Genomic DNA, 19,417 nt, shown 5'->3' with positions numbered 1-19,417 from the left:
TGGGATACATATCTGCAACTGTACTTTGAAATGCTGTATGATTGAAAATGTATGATTTCAAAATGTTGTATGATAGAAAAATTTCAAAATACTATATTGAGGGAAAAAGTAATGAACAAGAAAAATATCATTGCAGAGACGGAGAATATGGTTATAAGAGGAATGATTGAGTGGCAATATCAGAGTATCTTCTGTTGAAGAAATGACATGTCAGCCAAGATATGAATGGCTATAAGGAGCCATCTAGGGACGCCTGGGTGGCTCAGTGGTTGGGCATCTGCCTTTGGCTCAGGACGTGATCCTCGGTCTGGGAATCGAGTCCCGCATCGGGCTCGCTGCGAGGAGCCTCCTTCTCCCTCTGCCTGTGTCTCTGCCTCTCTCTCTGTTTCTCATGAATAAACAAATAAAATCTTTAAAAAAAAAAAAAAAAAAAAAAGGAGCCATCTATGTGAAAACATCAGCTAGAGTACTCAAGACTCCCACCCCACCCCACGCCCAAAAAAGCCTAATTCTAAGGCTCTGAAGTCTGGTGTATTCAAGAAAGCCAGTGTAACTAAAGCACAGCAGGCGATGAAGGGAGTAGTATAAAATGAGATTGAAGAGAAAGGCAGATGCCAAATCATTTGGGGTTTGTAGTCAGGGTAAGGAATTTTGATTTTATCTAAATGCAAGGAAAAGCCATTAGAGGGCTTAAAGCAGATACGGTGTAGGATGAGATGGGGGTGTGTCCTTATTACTTAGAGTTTTAAAATATCACACTGACAGTTATGTGAAGAATGACTTTGAAGTATTCAAGAAAAGAAGTAGAGAAACTATTGTCACAGTCCCTCCAAGGACAATGGTAGTTTGCAAGAGAGTACTGGTAGTAAAAAGATAGTGAGTAGTGAATATGGGAAGTATTCTGAATGAAGGATTGACAGTATCTATTGATTTTTGACCAGAGGACGACAGGGCAACGACACCAGGATAGATCTTGGGTTTTAGCTTTAGCCACTGAGTAAATGGAGTGACATTTACCAAGATGTAGAAACTTTGGGTGAAGCAGGCTTAGAGTATGGTGAATCTGAGGATCAAAAATAATATATTATTTAAATCGGGCATGATTTGTGGCTATAAGAAAAACAGGTAAAAGAATCCGAATTATCCAAAAGTCTTTAAAGGACAAGTTTTATATTTACAATATATCTATGGGTTTTGGGGTGGGGAGTTGGGTTTTTTTTTTACAAATCAATTCGGGCCTTTGGTTAAGTAAAAAGATCAAACTTTAATGCAAATCAAGCTCACTGATTACCATTGTCAATCTCTGGGGTTAAAGATAAACTGGGGATCAATAGCCCTGTATCTCTAAACTTAGGTCAAAGGAAAAAAAAATCAGGAGTGAGAATGAGAGATGAGGAAGACCAAAAAACAAGCACACAGAAGTAACATATTAAGCCTTAACAGTCTCTCACCCTGTCACTGATAAGAGAAGGTTTCTTCAATTCCACATATCACATGTGTAAGTGCCTTACAGTACCTTACACAAAGTGGTAACTCAAATTTTAGCTCTCATCACATAATCTCATTAGTTTAGCAAAAGTATAATGAAAACTCGATAGTCTTTGGAGCTAAATGAACCTAAATTTAAAGCAGGTCCACCACTCAGTAGGTCTATGACCTTGAGCAAAGTACTTACCATTTCTAATCCTTAGTTTCTTAAATGTAAAAAATAATTAACCCAAAAATTTGCATTAAAAATAACATTCACAAAGTGCCTGATTCATGGAAAATATACTCCATAAACAAAAGCTACTATTATGTAAAAGACACCTAATTCATCAGTGCTTAAGGCAGCTAGCTTCCTCCTTTGTCCTTAAAGATTCCAGTTTCCAGGAGAGAAGACACAAGAGAGAAGGAAACCACAGAAAAGATGGTCAATTTAATTTTCTCCATGTAACACAGAAAGAAGTAGACAGAGAAATCTGTGAATAGATATTTATGACATGGACAATTTGCTACCTATAAATGGACAAGTTCAAAGGTTCGATTATAATTCAGTTGTCTAGAACTAGGAGCACATTTTCCTATGAAATCAATGTTTAATTCAACTCTTGGATGAATTCACAAAAGCCCATCAAAATCATAATGTAGTTAAAATGTGATATATCTCAATAAAATTAGTAGAAAACAAAACTGATGAATCACCAAACAAAACAGAATACCAAGAGACTAATAATATGTGATTTCATTTATTTTAGAAGCTGGCACTTGAGAGAAGAGGTTTTATGGGAGGCTTCTGAGGTGATTCAGAAAGGTTTTCAGGGAAATTCCAAATGCTTTATAAAGCTGATGACCTTAGTTCTCTATTATGTTTTATTTCACGTCAAGTTTTACAGCTTCCCTTTCTTTCAGCATAAGCAAAACTCCAGCACTCCTACACTTAACAGCCATGATTACGATCATTTATTTCACAAATGAGAAGGTGTAATTGGAGAAGAATTAGAAGATAGGAAAGAGGAAGGAGTCATAAAGGTTATGCCTCAATATAAAGAAAAGAGCCTGAGATCAAATTAGGTAACCTCAGGAGTAAGCTCAAAGGGAAGCACAGCATTAAAATATTAAGGGAGGAAAGCCAAATGATGAAACTATTCAGAGTCCCATTATGATTAACTAATTATTTTAAAGGTCACAGATTATTTAAAAAAAAAAAAAAGGTAAAAGACATGAAAGCAAGCAATCTGCAGCCTGCCATTCATACAAAAGAAATGCTCAAGAGTGGAAGAGTCATAATTCAAAATATGGCATGCCAATGTAATTCAAGATTTTCTTCTAATCTCTTTCATTTCTCTAAATTCCTCCAAATAGTCTTTCAATTAGCAATGATCGCGCCTCAGATAAACCTCATTGGCTACAATACTGCCACTGCACAAAGCTCCTCCAAATAGTCTGTCCTTTCTATGTAGATACTGTTGTGCTAATAGCATTAATCTATCTTATTATGGATAACAATACTGTCTAAACTAGAACCAAAAAGATGACTTTTTAAATCTAAGAGTATATAATAGAATAAAATGAAATTACTTAAAAAAAAAGTCTCCCCAAAAGCCAGCAGGTACTCTACATGCCTCTTAGGCTGCGAGGAATGCAACCCTTTTCAAACCTCAGAGGCAGCTTTTGATTTTCTCAAAGAATAAACCACAAATCATTTCCATGTAGTCCAGCTTATTCAGCAATCTAGCAAATCTTCCTGTGAAGTAGTAAAATGCTTTTTGAAAATGTTGATATGTCTGAAGAAATGATTAAGGAAGAGACATAGTTATAAGATAAAGTAAAATTTTCTAAGACCTGGTCTTAAGTCCAAATCTCCATCGGTAGCAGCAATGTTTGCAAAACAAAGAACAAAACACACTTAACCATGAGCCAAACCAAAATAATTTAGCCAGACCCAACTAGACACAGGAACCCAGAAACCAAACAACTTTCCAGGTCACTGCAGACCTGTTAAGCTAGCCAGAGCTGACTGTGAAGAATGTATTTACTAACTCAATTACTTTCAGAAATAAGATATATATCACAACTATGTAAATTTTGCCAAATCAAATGCTCTCCCAGTGAATAAAATAATTCTAAATAATCGATCTTAATGAGAAAACAAGACTAAAGAATGTTAAAGTAGGATGCTGAAAAGTTTAGTCCTACCCATGTAGGAAAGCTAGGATGCTGAGATTTCCTGATTGCCAGGCACTGATTCTCTCACATACCTACAATGTTCTGTCAAATGTATATAAATAGTAATCAGATTAATACAATTATGGTTATTGAGTAGCATTACTAATCCCTGATAACAATATGCCCTCATACATTTTTTTAAGTTAGTAGATACTGAAAATAGAATCACTGTCATGAGCAATAGGGACAGTTTTTAGAATATTCCATTCTGATTTCTCATATTCTTTTTCCTAGCAAGATCATTAAAAGTCGATATTTAACATCTTAAGAAAAGGTAAAAACTCCAAGAGCCTTGTCAAATAGGAAATCTTCATTTTAACCTTTCATTTCTTTAAACTTTAAGAAGTTATATTCAACTAGTACATAAAATTTATATCACATTGAAGCTCAAGTGTTAAGACAATTTCTTCTTTTAACTAGCAAGTGATTTTCAACTTACAAAAGGGCTATAATTAAAGTCAAATTACTCTTTAAAGTTCACTTTCATAATAGAACACAGTAATTCACCCGATAAATTTTTCCAAAGGGACAAGTAATCAAAATCCAAAAGTATTAAAATATTATTTGCTCTATGGGGTTACTTATTACATGTTTACTCAACCATATCTGCTGCTGAAAGACCTAGAAACTCTACCAAAGTTAATTTAAGAACTTACCAATTTCCCTTGCAATTCTGACAGCTTCATCTGCATCCTGTAAAAGCAGGAAATGAGACCCAACATTAATCCCATCAGCCATTGCACAATGTCTTTAGGGCAGTCATATATTGCACTACTGTCTCCAATGATTCATTTAATGTTCAATTTTACAACCTTCTAACTCTTTTCATTCAGAGAAATGTAAAATTAATACCATAAGTGGAATGTAAATTCTACCTCATCATTATTATATTAAGAAACTCAAAGCAGTTCGAAATGAGCTGGCAGGAAGCACTACTAGAATTGCCAAATGACTTGCTGCAGTTGCTGGAATTTAACAGCAGAATTTAGATGTTTACAATCAATACTGAATCATAAATCAGATCATTAAAGCTTGTCTACAGCCAGCTTGTTTCTGTCCCTCTGATATTTATATGTCATGTTTTCCTGGATTCTGTCAGCAGGGGGAGTTGATTCTCTATTGTTTGGGAGAGGTTCAAGATTTTCCAGAAATAAAAGGTAAAGTTCCAGTATGTACAGAAACTGCCAACTGTCCCCCCAAATAATTCCTTTAGTAGTCTCCATTACTTTTTCCTTTCCTTCTTGTCCTTTTCTCTCAGGTACATATTTTATCTTTATTAGGCACATCTTGTTATGTAATTTAAAACCTTAAATTCCATGAGCCAACTTGTGGGAGGAAACTCTGATAAAGCCAAGGAAAGCAAATGCTTTCCAAAACAGTACAAGGTAAGAGTTGATGATGTAAGGATTAATTATTGCTAAATATCAACCAATGCAACCGAGAGAAGAAAGTTTCCTCAGGTCTAAACCATTTCATTGATCACTAACTCTTACCTAGCACAGGATACTCCTGATACACTTCCCCATGAACAATATGGAAAAAGCCAAAATGTGGCTTTTCTTTACAACTCAGGGACATAAACTAATCACAAGGAATGATAATATTTTGAAACCATTAGCTAGTGAGAATGCATGAATTTTCAAAAAAAATAACTTTAAAATACTAAAGTGAAGGCTGGTATTTTGTAAGCCTTTAAGCCAGCAATTTAAAAATGTAGAGTAACACCATGTCAGAATCTTCCCCCAAAAGGAGGGGCAGGGGATGTTTATAACTGGTTCATTTATGTCTAATAAAAAAAAAAATCTTCCTTAAAAGTCTTCAGTACCTAATAACATCCCCTGAATAAGGAGGTTGGCAGGGGAAGTTGTCAGAAAAATTTAATTTCCTTTCATTAGCCAGTCTGCTCCACAAATAGGTGCTTGTTAAGTTCAAAGCAGTCCTGAAAGCGACATCAGTTTTAAGTCTTTTTTTTTCTACTCCAAGCAGTCACATCTGCTAATGAGATTTTCCAAATAACAATTGTTCTCAAGTCAGAGATAAATCTATACCTCCCACTCTACTCTCCCAAAAATCAAGGATTACTGCTTTATGACACCTTGCTGTTTTTGCTGGCCCTACATTCTCCAAATTTTAGCTTAAAGGGACAAAAATCCATGAAAAGGGTCATTTAAGAATGTTAGTGGTTTCCACACATTGAGTTTGAAGGTTCTTTGTTCAAGTCAGTGACAGTTATTGGAGAATACTTCCCCTTAATAGCCTCTCTGTCAGGAAGTGTTAAACCTGCCAAATGCGGACAATTAGTGCCTCCCGAACAAAATACAGGAAGAGCGCTGGCTGATGGAGACTGGATTATAAGAAGCCTAAAAGGAAAGTTTTAACATGTCTTTTATTTCAAATGTGTAACAGCATATTTGCAAAATATATTTGGAGAGAAAATAAACTGCTGTCACAAAAGTCCGTTAGCTTGAGAGAACTGACAAACAGGCAAATGTTAAAAGATAATTCACAGAATTCATTAGTTATATTTATTATATACACATTACGGATATATGTGTGTACATACATATATCTGTTTACACAAACCAAAACTTCTAAAAATTTTTTGACTGTCATAATTCATAACTTCAATATACTGCCACAAAACAATCTTTTCTTTTAACTAACAGATATGTTTCCTTACTATGATGCAAGATTTGGGACGCACTTTTTTAAAAAAAATCATTGTTTATCTAAGATTCAGATTTAACTGGGCAACCTGTGTTTTCAGCTGTCAACTCTTAAGAATATTTCCTACTATGAAAAGCAAATTTTACTCAATGAACTTCCAAGTAAAATCAAATCGCCTTAAAAATTAGGTTTTAATTTGTTATTCATTTATCCCAAGATATTTTATTCAGGACATATTATATAATGGACATTTAAAAACTATTACCAGTTCCAACAAGAAACTATTAAATACACTCATCTCTAATATGTTCTTTTAGTACATTTATTTAGCTATCATCAGGCAATATAAAGAGATTAAAAAGCCCCATATAGCTCCAAATTCAATGGCAATGACATATCACACATTATAACTTTCCTTTAAGACTACAGACAGAAAAACATTTTTTAATTAAAACCCCTGAATCAACAAGAAAAAGACCAACAATTGTCAGGAAAAATGGCCAAAAAATTAAGTGATAAGTTTCTGTAAAATGAAATCCAAAAGAATATATGAAATATGTTCAGCTTGAGTCATAATTATAGGCATTTAAGCTAAAACAATGAGACACCACGTTCGATCTGCCAAAGTCTGCCATTAGTCAGGAGTGAAGACCTGAAGGTAAGCAGACAGGACTCTCACTACTGATTTCATATGAAATGGTGTGATCTTTTTTGAAAAGAATTGTCTAGGGATCCCTGGGTGGCGCAGCGGTTTGGCGCCTGCCTTTGGCCCAGGGCGCGATCCTGGAGACCCGGGATCGAATCCCACGTCAGGCTCCCGGTGCATGGAGCCTGCTTCTCCTTCCGCCTGTGTCTCTGCCTCTCTCTCTCTCCCTCTGTGACTATCAAAAATAAATAAAAAAAAAATTTAAAAAAAAAAAAAGAATTGTCTAGTATCCATCAAAAATTTGGAGACCGACATTTTTCATTTTTTGGAAGCTGTCCTATAGCATGCACATGGAGAGATATATAAATAAATAATTTTTAATTTGTTGCTGGTATTTCGGTAGGAAAATCAGAAAACCAATTTAAAGGTCTTCAATAAGGGATTGGTACCAAAAAGGATACATACATGAAACAATAAGCCACAGTCTAAAACGATGAGGTTAATTCAAATATAATACTAGATGAAATAGTTCTTGCACTCATGGAACTTACAGTCTTCTTTAATAAGGGAAACTGAAAGGGAGCAAACAAATCAACTGAGAATTGAAATAAATGTTACAAGGAAACAAATAGTACTGAGGGAGACAGGGAGAACACTGCTCAGAAAGGCTCCTTCTGGGAGCACCTGGCTGGTGCAGTCAGTCGAGCATATGACCCCCGATCTTGGGGTTGCGAGTTCAAGCTCCACACAGGCAGTAAAGGTTACTTAATAATTTTCTTTTTTAAGAAAGAAAAAAAACAGAAAGGATTCTTTTGAAGTAAAATGTAAACGAATGCCTAAAGAGAACCATCACTACTACAGGAAAATTAAGGCAAAAGAAGTCTAAATAGAAAGAACAACAAGGAACAAAAATCCAAATTCAGAAGTTATTTCATATGTTCTAGAAACCAAGGACACAAGGTGAAAACAGAAGACAGAAAGCAAGAGGCAGAAAAGGACAGCATGAAGTCCAGGGGAAGGCATGGCCTATTCTGGTAGGACTTTCGGGACTCAGCAGAGTTCCAAATGCCTTGGCTCTATGCCGAGTAATGAGGACTGGGGTTCAGGAAGGTAACGCCTACACTCTAAGAATATGTCAAATGCAGTGCACAATGTGGGGGGAAGCAAGTTGTAGCAGAATATTTATAGTATGACCTTATCTTTATTAGACAGAAAAACACCTTGGAATGCTCATAAAAGCTTATGCATGGACATATACAAAAACCTCACTTGAGTTACTGCTTGAAAGTAGGATAAGAGGTAGGGAAGAGGGAACTTTGACTTAGTGCTGCAGACACATACATATTTAACTTTTTTACCATTAAGATAAAAACTTCATACTTCATACTATTTTCACAATTTAAAAATTAAATCAGCCACACTTGAAGGTGTCAAACTAATTAATTATTTCTAGGGCATAAAACATTATCAAGACAAAATAGTATTGCCAAAATCTGTTTAAACTTTTCAGGACTCCCCACTGCCTTAGAACCAAGATTCAAATCCTTTACATGGTGTCAGTACTAGATCCTGCCTGCCTAAGTACCAGTCTGGTCTCCAGCCCCTCCCTACTTTGGCTTTCCTTCCCACCCTCAAGCCCACACAGGCATTCTCCAGCTCCCTAGCCTATATGCCATGTACCAGACCCTGAAGATAGGAGGGAATAAAAAAGGCACCATCCCAGTCTTCATGTAATTTATAGTCTAGTGGGAAAGGTAGGCCCTTAAATGACTATACAGCAGCCAAGAAACCATTACCAAGATGCATGTTACGCAGGAAAAGTAAAGAGGGCACGTGACAACAGAGACACTCTAATTCAAGAACAGAGCTCCTATGCAAGAGACTTGACAAATGAAAGCATACAACAAAGTCGGGGGGCAAGGCCTGAACAGCAAGCCAACCAGAGAGTGAGGCATGGCTGCACAGGCCACAATAAAGAGGCTGCTGAACTTCAGCCTAAGAGCAAGAAAACAGTACTCACTATGGCTGTATTTTGAAGAATTTGAGTGTATAATTTACTTATTATTTTGAATATTGTCTACCCTCTGCATCTCCCTACCACATTAAAATATAAGCTCCATAAAAGCAGAAATCCCTAGCTGATTTAAATCTCTAAATGGTTCAGGAATAGGTTTTAAATTCCTAGAACTGTCTGGCACACAGTCATCATTCAATAAAATAGCTGATGCTGAATGAACCAACAAACAGAATTTAGAGAGAGGCAAGAGGGATGTGAGGTTGGAAAGCAGCAGTCTGGAGGAGAGAAAAAATGACCATATTCTGTTAAACTCAGGGGTGAGTCTTCAGGTTTCACCAAAATCTCATTTTCTCCAGAAAGCCTTTGCTGTGTGACCAGATAACACTTTGTCCTTCAATTATGACAGCAATGACTAGGTCTACTGCTCTCTACGAAATCCCCAGAACTTAGCAAATCAATACATCAACACGTTATTTGCTGAATTAATAAACTATCCATCAGCTTCCGCAGAAACAAGTCTGCTGTGATAATAGTCTCCTAAATGATCTACTCCAGGGCCAACAGAACTGCTCATCTCCACCATCATCCATGTTTGAACAAACTTATATCCAATGAGATGTAGTGGCTTATTCAAATTGACACATTTAAGTGATACAGTAAGGAAGCACCACACAGTAGTTCAGACAGGAGCCAAGGAAACAAACAGGCTTAGGTTTTGCTTCAGGTTAACACAAAGCACACTCAATGAAATACCACTGCTGCTGGGCAAAACAGCCCAATAAGTACCCTTGTCTTTTAACCCTCAGTCAAGCACTTTTCTTACTGCATCCTGCAACTTGAGTCATGGGATCGAACCCCGCATCAGGCTCCCTGCTCAACAGGGGAGTCTGCTTCTCCCTCTCTTTCCTTTTTTTTTTTTTTAAGATTTTATTTATTTATTCATGAGAGACACAGAGAGAAAGGCAGAGACACAGGCAGAGAGAGGAGAAGCAGGCTCCATGCAGGGAGCCCAATGTGGGACTCGATCCCAGGACTCCAGGATCATGCCCTGAGCCAAAGGCAGATGCTCAACCACTAGGCCACCCAGGCGTCCCCTCCCTCTCTTTCCCACTTGTGCTCTCTCTCTATCTCTGTCTCTGTCTCTCTCTCTCAAATAAATAAAATCTTTAAAAACTAAATAAAATAAAATGTCAATTGAAGTACTTAGAATATTTGTTTTTATGTTAATACTACTGAGAAAACACTGGAAAGTATAAAACCAAATGAAACAAAATATTAGCAATCCTATTCCTATGGCTTCAAATCAGGAAATAGGAAAAAGGAATAGTCCAACGATATGATTCGATTCAAGTCTCTGTGGTTTGTTCTGCAATTCCAGCCTATAATCCCAGTTTATTTTATTTATTTATTTATTTTTTTATTTATGATAGTCACAGAGAGAGAGAGAGAGAGAGAGAGAGAGAGAGGCAGAGGGAGAAGCAGGCTCCATGCACCGGGAGCCCGATGTGGGATTCGATCCCGGGTCTCCAGGATCACGCCCTGGGCCAAAGGCAGGCGCCAAGCCGCTGCGCCACCCAGGGATCCCCTATAATCCCAGTTTAAAGGAACCCACACTCTGGTTCTGAAGTTACTTACCACTTGAGAACACGGATGAGGTAAATATTAAATCATATAGGTTACAGAACAGGAGTTCCATGTGGGACCCAGCAAATTTAACAAAAATCCCTTACCCCTGGACAAGCAGAGCAGGACTGATTCCATTTTGTGCTACACCTGCCACCTCCTGTATGACCCCCACATGACCTGCTTATTGCTTAAGGCGCTGCCCCACCCTAGTCAAGCCAGTGGGCACACCCTAATCGGAAATGTAACCCTGCTTTGTGCCCGCCAAAACTGCGTGCCAATTCTGACCAAATTAATAGGCCACCTCAAATGGATACTATAGGCTAAGATGTAATTCAATTGGCCACCTGCGTGTGGACCAACATGACTGTGCAACTTTCTGTGTATCCCATGGGCCACCGGCCCCTATAAAGCTGCTACGCCTCTTAGTCTCGGGGTCCAAGTCCCTGCTCCACTGTGTCGGGTATACTTGGACCCAAGCTCGAGCTTGTAAATAAACCCTTGTGTGTTTGCATTGGTGTCGACTCCTCGGTGGTTTCTCGGATTCGCAATCTTGGGCACAACATTCCAAAAATGGAGAAAGAGCAAAGACAGCACCAGAACCACTAACCATTTCTTTTACTTCTCTCTTACAGCACAATTTACATTAGAAGAGCTCACTTAACCCAAGAGCAAAACAGTGAAAAATTCTGTTTAACAGAGAATATTATGGGAGGGTTGAGCGATGTTGCTATAACCAAATAAGCAGATCACAAAAATGTCAAAAGGAGCTAAGAAAAATCAAGTGCCTTTCCTACAAGCCTGTTTGCTACTACTCTCCAGCCCTCACCTGAGAGGCATCAAATGGTAAGAACCAATACCAAAAACATAGGTGCTGGAGACAGGAGGTGTGGGCTCCAACACCTGCTCTCAGACAGTGAACTGGTTACCTCCCAGGGAGCCTCCCGAATTCGGTTTCCTCACATGTAAGATGGAGATAGTGACAGTATCTATCTCATAGGGTCATTGAGAGGATTAAATGAGTCAGGGCTGAAATACACCAGAACGATACGCGGCACACCACGGGCTTGGCAATCTGTGATAAAACGGGCAGATTGCCCCCACAGAGTCCCAATTGTCCCTTGCCTGCCTGCCTTTAATTGGTCTATCTTGTGGTCATCATCCATCCTCTGAATCCACAGAACACAGAACTAATACTAATACTGGCATTACAATACTGCAAAAAATGTGCACCTGCATCCCCAGCACATGCCACTGAATCAGAAGATCTGTGCACTCATTGTCGCTGGTGAGCAGGGAAGAGGAGCAGGGAATGGGAAGCAAAAACTATAATAAGGACAGGCAAACAGGCAAATTTAAACAGATATCCCTGATGCTAAATACCCAATTCACTCCTACAGTGACTCAGACCATACTTCTCCTTTCTCACTCACTACAGTATAGCCTACTTACCAACCCTGAATTCTGCACTCACTGGATGAGAGTCCTGCCACTCATTCACATGGGAAGCTACTTAAGAATTTACTTTCCTCAGCTTCTAGAACAAATTAGCAACTGTTTTCGGTTGGTGGGGTGGGGGGGATCATTGGTTCAAAATACTATGGGTAAAAGCTTTTCAGGACACAAAAAGCATCCTCAAACTATTCTGCATTTTTGTACAAATTAAGCAAAACTTTCAACAGTCCTGGGTTCAGGAAATTGATTCCAGCTCACTGGGTTTTCCAGACAGCTTTGAGTCAAAGAGAAGACTATGAATACACTCTCAAATCTTTCTAAACTTTACTACACATTTTTATAATTGTAAAACAGCATGGTAACCATAACTGAATTTTTTTTTTTTTCAAATAAAGGCTTTGAGGCATCATCGGGAGAGTCATTCTTGGTTTAGTAGGGGAAAAGTATACGTCTAATATTGTACTTTGTAATTACTAGGACATAGCTTTTCAATTTTTTCGGTACTTTGGTTTTTTAAATGATTCGCTTCATGCTAATTTGTGTTGTTATTATTTGGCTCTTCCTGCTAAAGCAAGAGTACAGTTTTTTAAATCTGGCTAATTGGGGGACAAAAACAATGACTACTTTAAGCCTGTCCTTGAAATTTACAGACCTCATTCAAATACATTACCACGCTCTGCTCTGAGACATAAAGGACAACAGGAACGCAGAGAAGTTTAATGAATTTCTCCCAAAGTAAGAATGCTGAACAGGTATCACAACGAAAGGCGGTGAGTTTATTAATGGTGATTGCTCCCTCTGCCCCACTCCTGACGTGTACCAGATCAGAGAAGCTACAAATTCAGCCTCCACCAGGCCCTCCACATGATCCACTCTGCTCCATCCTAATACTTTAGTTTAGGCCTCTATCATTTCTTTGTTTTGTTTTGTTGTTGTTGTTGTTGTTTCAGATTTTTTTAATTTATTTATTCATGAGAGAGAGAGAGAGAGAGAGAGAGAGAAGCACATTGATGTGCTTCAATGTGGGACTCGATTCTGGGACTCCAGGATCATGCCCTGAGTCAAAGGCAGACGCTTAACTGTTGAGACACCCAGGTGTCCCAGGCCTCTATCATTATCCAGGAAAAGCACTTTTAATTTACTGACCAACCTCAAGTTTTGCACTGCTCCAATCCGTTTTCCACATCACAAATAAAAGTAAGTTTTCTAATTATACAATTTTATCACGTTAACTTTTCTACAGGAAACCAATCAGAGGCTCCCAATGCCATAAGAATAACCTACAAATCCAGGCACATCGCAGTCAAGGCCACACATATCTGGATCCTCATTTTTTCTCCAGCTCACTCTTACTACAGCCCCAGATGCTGCAGATCTGCACTTTTCCAAAGCTCCTGCAGTCACTCAGCTGCAAGCTTTAACAATAAGGTGTTTTCACTGACCTTAGAGTTGTGTCTCCATCACCACCTTCACTTTTTATTTAATGAACTCACTACTACTCAAACTTCAGGCATCACTTAGATAGCACTTCCAATGGAAGATCTGCCATGACACCCTCACACAGGTTAGGTGCCCTCCTACATGGGTCCCCTGCACTCTGAGTTTTGAATTATTAAAATGTATTCAATTGCCTACTTGTAGGTCAACTACGGTGACTTGAAGCTCTTTGAAATCAGGGCCTATAATTCATTATTCGTTGCTAAACAAGGGGGCTGGGCTTTCGAGACCCTGTCTTCCACCAGCTTCAGATGCATACTCTACACTAAGCTCAAGTTCCTGAGATTAATGAGATGCTGAATAGACCAGAACTCATTAAAGGCAAATATTTGATACCAGATGAGAATCACTTAAGAATTATACCTTGTAACTATTTCTCTCTAATCAAAAGAATGACTCAAGAACAAAACATAATGAAAACCATTCCAGAAGACTCTTTAGTATTACACATGAGGTTTTAAAAGAATGCAGTTAGGGTGCCTGGATGGCTCAGTGGTTGAGAGTCTGCCTTTGATTCAGGTGTGATCCTGGGGTCCTGGGATCAAGTCCCACATTGGGCTACCCATGGGAGTGCCTGATTCTCCATCTGCCTACATGAACGCCTCTCTCTGTGTCTCTCATGAATGAATAAGCAAAATCTAAAAAAAAAAAAAAAAAAAATTTAAAAATGTGGTAAACCATCTCTATATACCCTCCATATAACAGCCTAAATATCCAAATGGGAAAGAAAGAAAGGTTTTAAAAAGCAATGTAACAAATTGAAACCACATTAATTTCAAGTTAGAGGTGAAAATTACTTGGGGAAAGAAAGAATACAGTTGTCAAAGAAAAAAAAATTTAGCTTCATTCAAATACAAAGAATTGTACAAACTCTAGAAGTATCTAGAGTTAACACATACATTCTCCCAATGGAAAAGTTTTGCTAATGCAATTGCTAAAACCACAAGGTATTCCAAAAAAGTTACACTATTTGCATCAGCAAACTTCTATCTTCGTAAGTACCCTTAAAAGTAATCTTGTACCTAAGAAATTCTAAACTATATTGTGAAAACAATGTAGTTCCAAATGAATGTAGGGTTACTACACAGGAAACTAATAACCAAGCTTTAAAAAAGTATATACAACCTCTTATATCAAATAATTAAAAGTAAGCTACAAGTAAAACCACCCTGAAAACCTATGAGCGAAACTAAAGGGCAGTCCTAACATTATTTTTAAATGTTTATCTGAAAACTATAACCTGCACGTTCTATTGGGGCTTACCTACTTCAGGGAACAGGTGTCAAGAACTGTATACCATAAAGTTAACACAGGTAATGATAACCTGCCATTATTTTAGAGTATGATTAGATCTTAAAGATCACCTAAAGCATAGGAGGAGACAAAACTAAAAAGTTAAGTGGATTTTTCTTCTACTTGCTACTTATCCCTTTCCAAATTAATAGCAGTTGCAAATTCAAATGCAGGCTGTCAAACACAGGCTCCCTGAAAAGACGACCACATTGAACAAGCAAAACCAACTTTATTATACCAACTACAGTTAAAGATACCATCACCTTGAGGCAATCTGGGAGGTTCCAATAAGTTGTTCTATTGAAGACCCTAGATTCAAAACTACCCTAACTCAGATCCTAGAAGCTGCCTATAGTTTATTGCCATGTGGACTTTCTCAATATGGCAGCTTCCTTCATCAAGCCAAAAACTAGAATCTGTTCTCTAGTCTCCTAAGATGGAGTCTAATATAATGAAACATAATCACAACAGTAACACTCAATTACTTTCCCCTATCATGCAACTGAATGTAGTGATATCCAATTACCTTTGCCCTATAACATAACCTAGTTCAGGGAGTGACATGCTGTCACCCTCTGCCATATTCTAACAGAGAAACAAATCACAGGCTTTATTTACCCAAATCACAGGCTTTATTTACCCAAACTGAAGAGAAGATTACATTAAGGCCTGGATGCCTGACGGTTCCTCAAAAAGTTAAACATGGAATTATCATATGACCCTACTATTCCACTCTTGGGTATTTACCCCAGAGAACTCAAAACAGATACTCAAATAAACACTTGCAGACAAATGTTTATAGCAGCACTACTCACAATCACCAAAAAAATGGAAATAACTCATTCATCAACTAATGAATGGGTTTAAAAAAAAGAAAAGTGGTATAGTCCTACTATGGAATATTACCCAGCCATAAAAAGGAATGAAATACTGATATACACTACACATAGACCCCAAATTCTGCTGAGTTTATTATTAAACCTATATAAAGTCTTTATTTCTATAATTTACAGTTATATAATTTCCATTTAATTTTATTAGAGATTCAAACTCCCTGGCGAGATTCTTTAAGTGCTTTTTAATTTATTTATTTGAGAGACAGAGAGAGAGAGAGAACATGCAAGCAGTGGGATAAGCAAAGGGAAAGGGACAAGCAGACTCCACATTGAGCACAGAGCCTGATGCGGGACTCAATTCCATCACTCTGAGATTACGACCTAAGCCAAAATCAAGAGTCAGCTACTTAACTCACAGAACCACCCAGGCACCCCTGGCGATATTCTTTATATGCTCATCTATTTTCTCCACATTTTCTTCAAAAAAATTTTTGACGTATCAATCATACCTATTTTTCAGTATCTACACCATATGTGGGTCTATTTCTGTTTTCTGTTTTACTTTTTCTCTTGGTTTTCTCAGTATGCTTCCCTTTCTTTGGTATGTCGAATAATATGTACTAAATGGCAGATAACATGTATATCATGGTTCTATGTGTAAAAATTTATCTCCTAAAAGATTATTCACCCAACAAGTATTTAGTGAACATTGACTATGACTATGTGCCAGGCATCATGTGTAAGTAATGCAGTTACAAAAAGAATACAATCCCTCCAACAAGTTTACAATCCAGTGCAAGTAGACATTTAATCCATCATTAAAATGGGCAAAAAGGCCTACAAAAATCTGAGCTCCCTACTACATCTCACTTTAATTTTCTCATCTCTGACTTTTCTCTCCCTCAATCACAGAAGCCACATGATTCCTGGTTGTTTTGAACATCAAGTACACTTCAATCTCAACACCTTTATACCTGTTATTCTTCCTGCCTAGTATGCTTTGCTTTTCCTCCTGATACCCCCATGACCTGTCCTGTCACGTCTTTAGATGGCTTGCTAAAACTATTTAAAATTGTGAATAGAGGGGATCCCCGGGTGGCTCAATGGTTTAGAGCCTGCCTTCGGCCCAGGGCATGATCCTAGAGTCCCGGGATAGAGTCCACATCAGGCTCCCTGCATGGAGCCTGCTTCTCCGTGTCACCCCCCGCACCCCCCTTCTCTCATGAATAAATAAAATCTTTAAAAATAAATAAATAAGGGATCCCTGGGTAGTGCAGCAGCTTAGCGCCTGCCTTTGACTCAGGGCGCGATCCTGGAGACCCGGGATCGAATCCCACGTCGGGCTCTCGGTGCATGGAGCCTGCTTCTCCCTCTGCCTCTCTCTCTCTCTCTCTCTCTCTCTCTCTCTGTGACTATCATAAATAAATAAAAATTTTTAAAAAGTCTTTAAAAAAAAAAGAAAACAAATGCATTTAAAAATAAATAAATAAATAAATAATATTTTGAGTGGAGTCCCCCACCCTCCCAGCATTCCCCTTCCCCATTCCCTGTCTTATATATCACCATTGTATGTACTATACATTTGATTATTTGTTTATTGTCTCTCCTTCTTCTATAGTATAAGCTCTATGAGGACAGGAATGTTTTTATTAGTGTTGTTCATTACTACACCCATAGCACTTCAAACAGCATTGGATAAACAGTATGCACTTAAATATTTACTTAGTAGATGAAGGAATGAATGATTTAAAATGTGATGGGCAAAGTGTAGGGTACTAAGGGAGAATACAGCAGAGGGCCTAATCTAATCTAGACAGTCAAGGAATGCCTCTGGAAGAAATGTATGTTGAAGCTACCTAAACAATGAGAGACATTCAGGAATGAAGACAGAAGCAGAATCAACACATATGACAAAATTTAGTATAGAAGTTTCAAGAATCTGAAAATGTCATATATGACTGGTATACACAATGTAAAGGGTAAACTGGCACCTTATCATTTTGAAGAGAAAAACAAAGGCTAGCTATTTAAAGGATTTAAATGAGTAGCCATTCAAGAGTTTTTAAACACAGGCATAGAATTGAAATTGGATTTCTGAAAGATCACTCAAGCTAGTGTTGAAAGTTAATTGGGGGGCGTCTGGGTAGCTCAACCAGTTAAGCAGCTGACTCTTGGTTTCAGGTCAGGTAAAGATCTCAGGGTTGTTGGACTGAGCCCTATGTCCAGCTCCCAGGGGAATATGCTTGGAATTCTCTCTCTCTCTGTACCCCTCTTCCTGCTTGTGCTCTCACTCTCAAAAATAAATAAAACTTTCAAAAAAAGAAGACTAAGTTAGTTAGACGGGACCAAGACTAGCTACAAAGAGATCAATTAGAAGGTTGACAAAGTAATACAAATTAATGATGGTAGCTGGAACTTGGGTGCTAGCATGAGCAAAGAAAGCAAATGGATCAGAAAGATCTATAGGTGACTTCTCTCTAGCAATATTTTTCAAGAATAACTCTAAGTTTCTAGCTTGAGAAACGATGTAGAAAATACCACCACTTTCTCAGGCAGGAAAAGAATCAGATTGAGAAGTTTATAGCAAGAGTCAGTAAACATTTTCTGAATGGCCCAGGTAATAAATATTTTAGGTTTGTTGCGTGACACAGTCTATCACAATTTCCCAACTCAGTCACTGTTAATGAAAAGGCAGCATTCAGCAATACATAAAGGAAAGAACATGGCTGTGTACCAATAATACTTTAGTCACAAATCAGGTGCCAATCAATTAGAAAGAAAATTATGAGCTTAGTTTTTAACTTGTTACTTTCAAGGTGTCTCAGGGGCATCAAGCAGAACTGCTTAAGCACTTACATGTGCAGTTCTGAAGTTTAAGAGAGATCTAGCAGATATGCATATAGATATAGACATAGATTTAAGATATGAGCTGTAAGAATAAATAAGGCTGCCCTAGGGTGAGAGTGTACAATAAGAAAAAATTTCCTACTCAGAACCCAAAATAAAACCACCATTTACAGAACAAAGATAGGAAGAACAATCAGCATGAAAACTAAGAATGAGCATTCAAAACAAGCCAAAAAACACAAAAACAAGACTAGAACGCAGTAGTGTGCCAGAAGTAGATATTTCAAGAAGGAAAAAGTGACCAAGAGACTCAAATGTTCCGAAGAGATAAAGGGCAGGACAAACTAGGTAATGAATTTAGTGAGAAGGAAAGGTTGCTGGTAGCCTTTGCAAAAGAAATTATCACGGAAATGAGGAAAGAAACCGGCCAATCATAGATTAATGATTAAGGACAGGTAAGGACAATTCTTCAAAGAAAATGGAAAGACTAAGGTGACAGCTATGAAGTGATGAGGGGTTACTATGCTCTAGAAAGAGAACAATCATATTTCTTTCCACTAAACTGGAAGCGCCATGTGGTGAGGGATCACGGGCATCCTTCCTGTTTATCACCACATCCTTCCCACTTAGCCCAGGGATCAGTACACTTTTGACTAAGGATTTTTCATAACAAGGGTAATGGAAAAGACTGAAAGATACGTTTTCAGATATAGAAAAGAAAAAAAATAATTAGTAAAGACTGTAGAACATGAAGGTTACCAGGGGTACATCTGGAACCTAACATGAACTGGCTCAACTGAGGATGGGAGGATCTTTTTCTTGTTAACA

At 37.9% G+C, this 19,417-nt stretch overlaps 1 protein-coding gene and 1 pseudogene across 4 annotated transcripts in view; both read right to left on the bottom strand.

The window, feature by feature from the left end:
- Window positions 1-19,417, bottom strand: part of PCCA (propionyl-CoA carboxylase subunit alpha) — a 391,732-nt gene that overhangs the window by 261,624 nt on the left and 110,691 nt on the right. For all 4 annotated transcript variants that reach the window (XR_012002039.1, XM_026003697.2, XM_026003698.2 and 1 more), the window contains one exon: window positions 4,365-4,401. Coding sequence is in view for 3 of the 4 variants with exons in the window: in XM_026003697.2 (XP_025859482.1) it covers window positions 4,365-4,401 (37 nt within the window). In the remaining variant the exon portion in view is untranslated. The remainder of the gene's footprint in view (window positions 1-4,364; window positions 4,402-19,417) is intronic.
- LOC112923814 (U4 spliceosomal RNA) lies at window positions 2,781-2,913 on the bottom strand (annotated as a pseudogene).

The sequence above is a fragment of the Vulpes vulpes genome, chromosome 6 (assembly GCF_048418805.1).
Source record: "Vulpes vulpes isolate BD-2025 chromosome 6, VulVul3, whole genome shotgun sequence".
Lineage (NCBI taxonomy): Eukaryota > Metazoa > Chordata > Mammalia > Carnivora > Canidae > Vulpes > Vulpes vulpes.
This window is presented reverse-complemented; position numbering and strand designations above follow the sequence as displayed.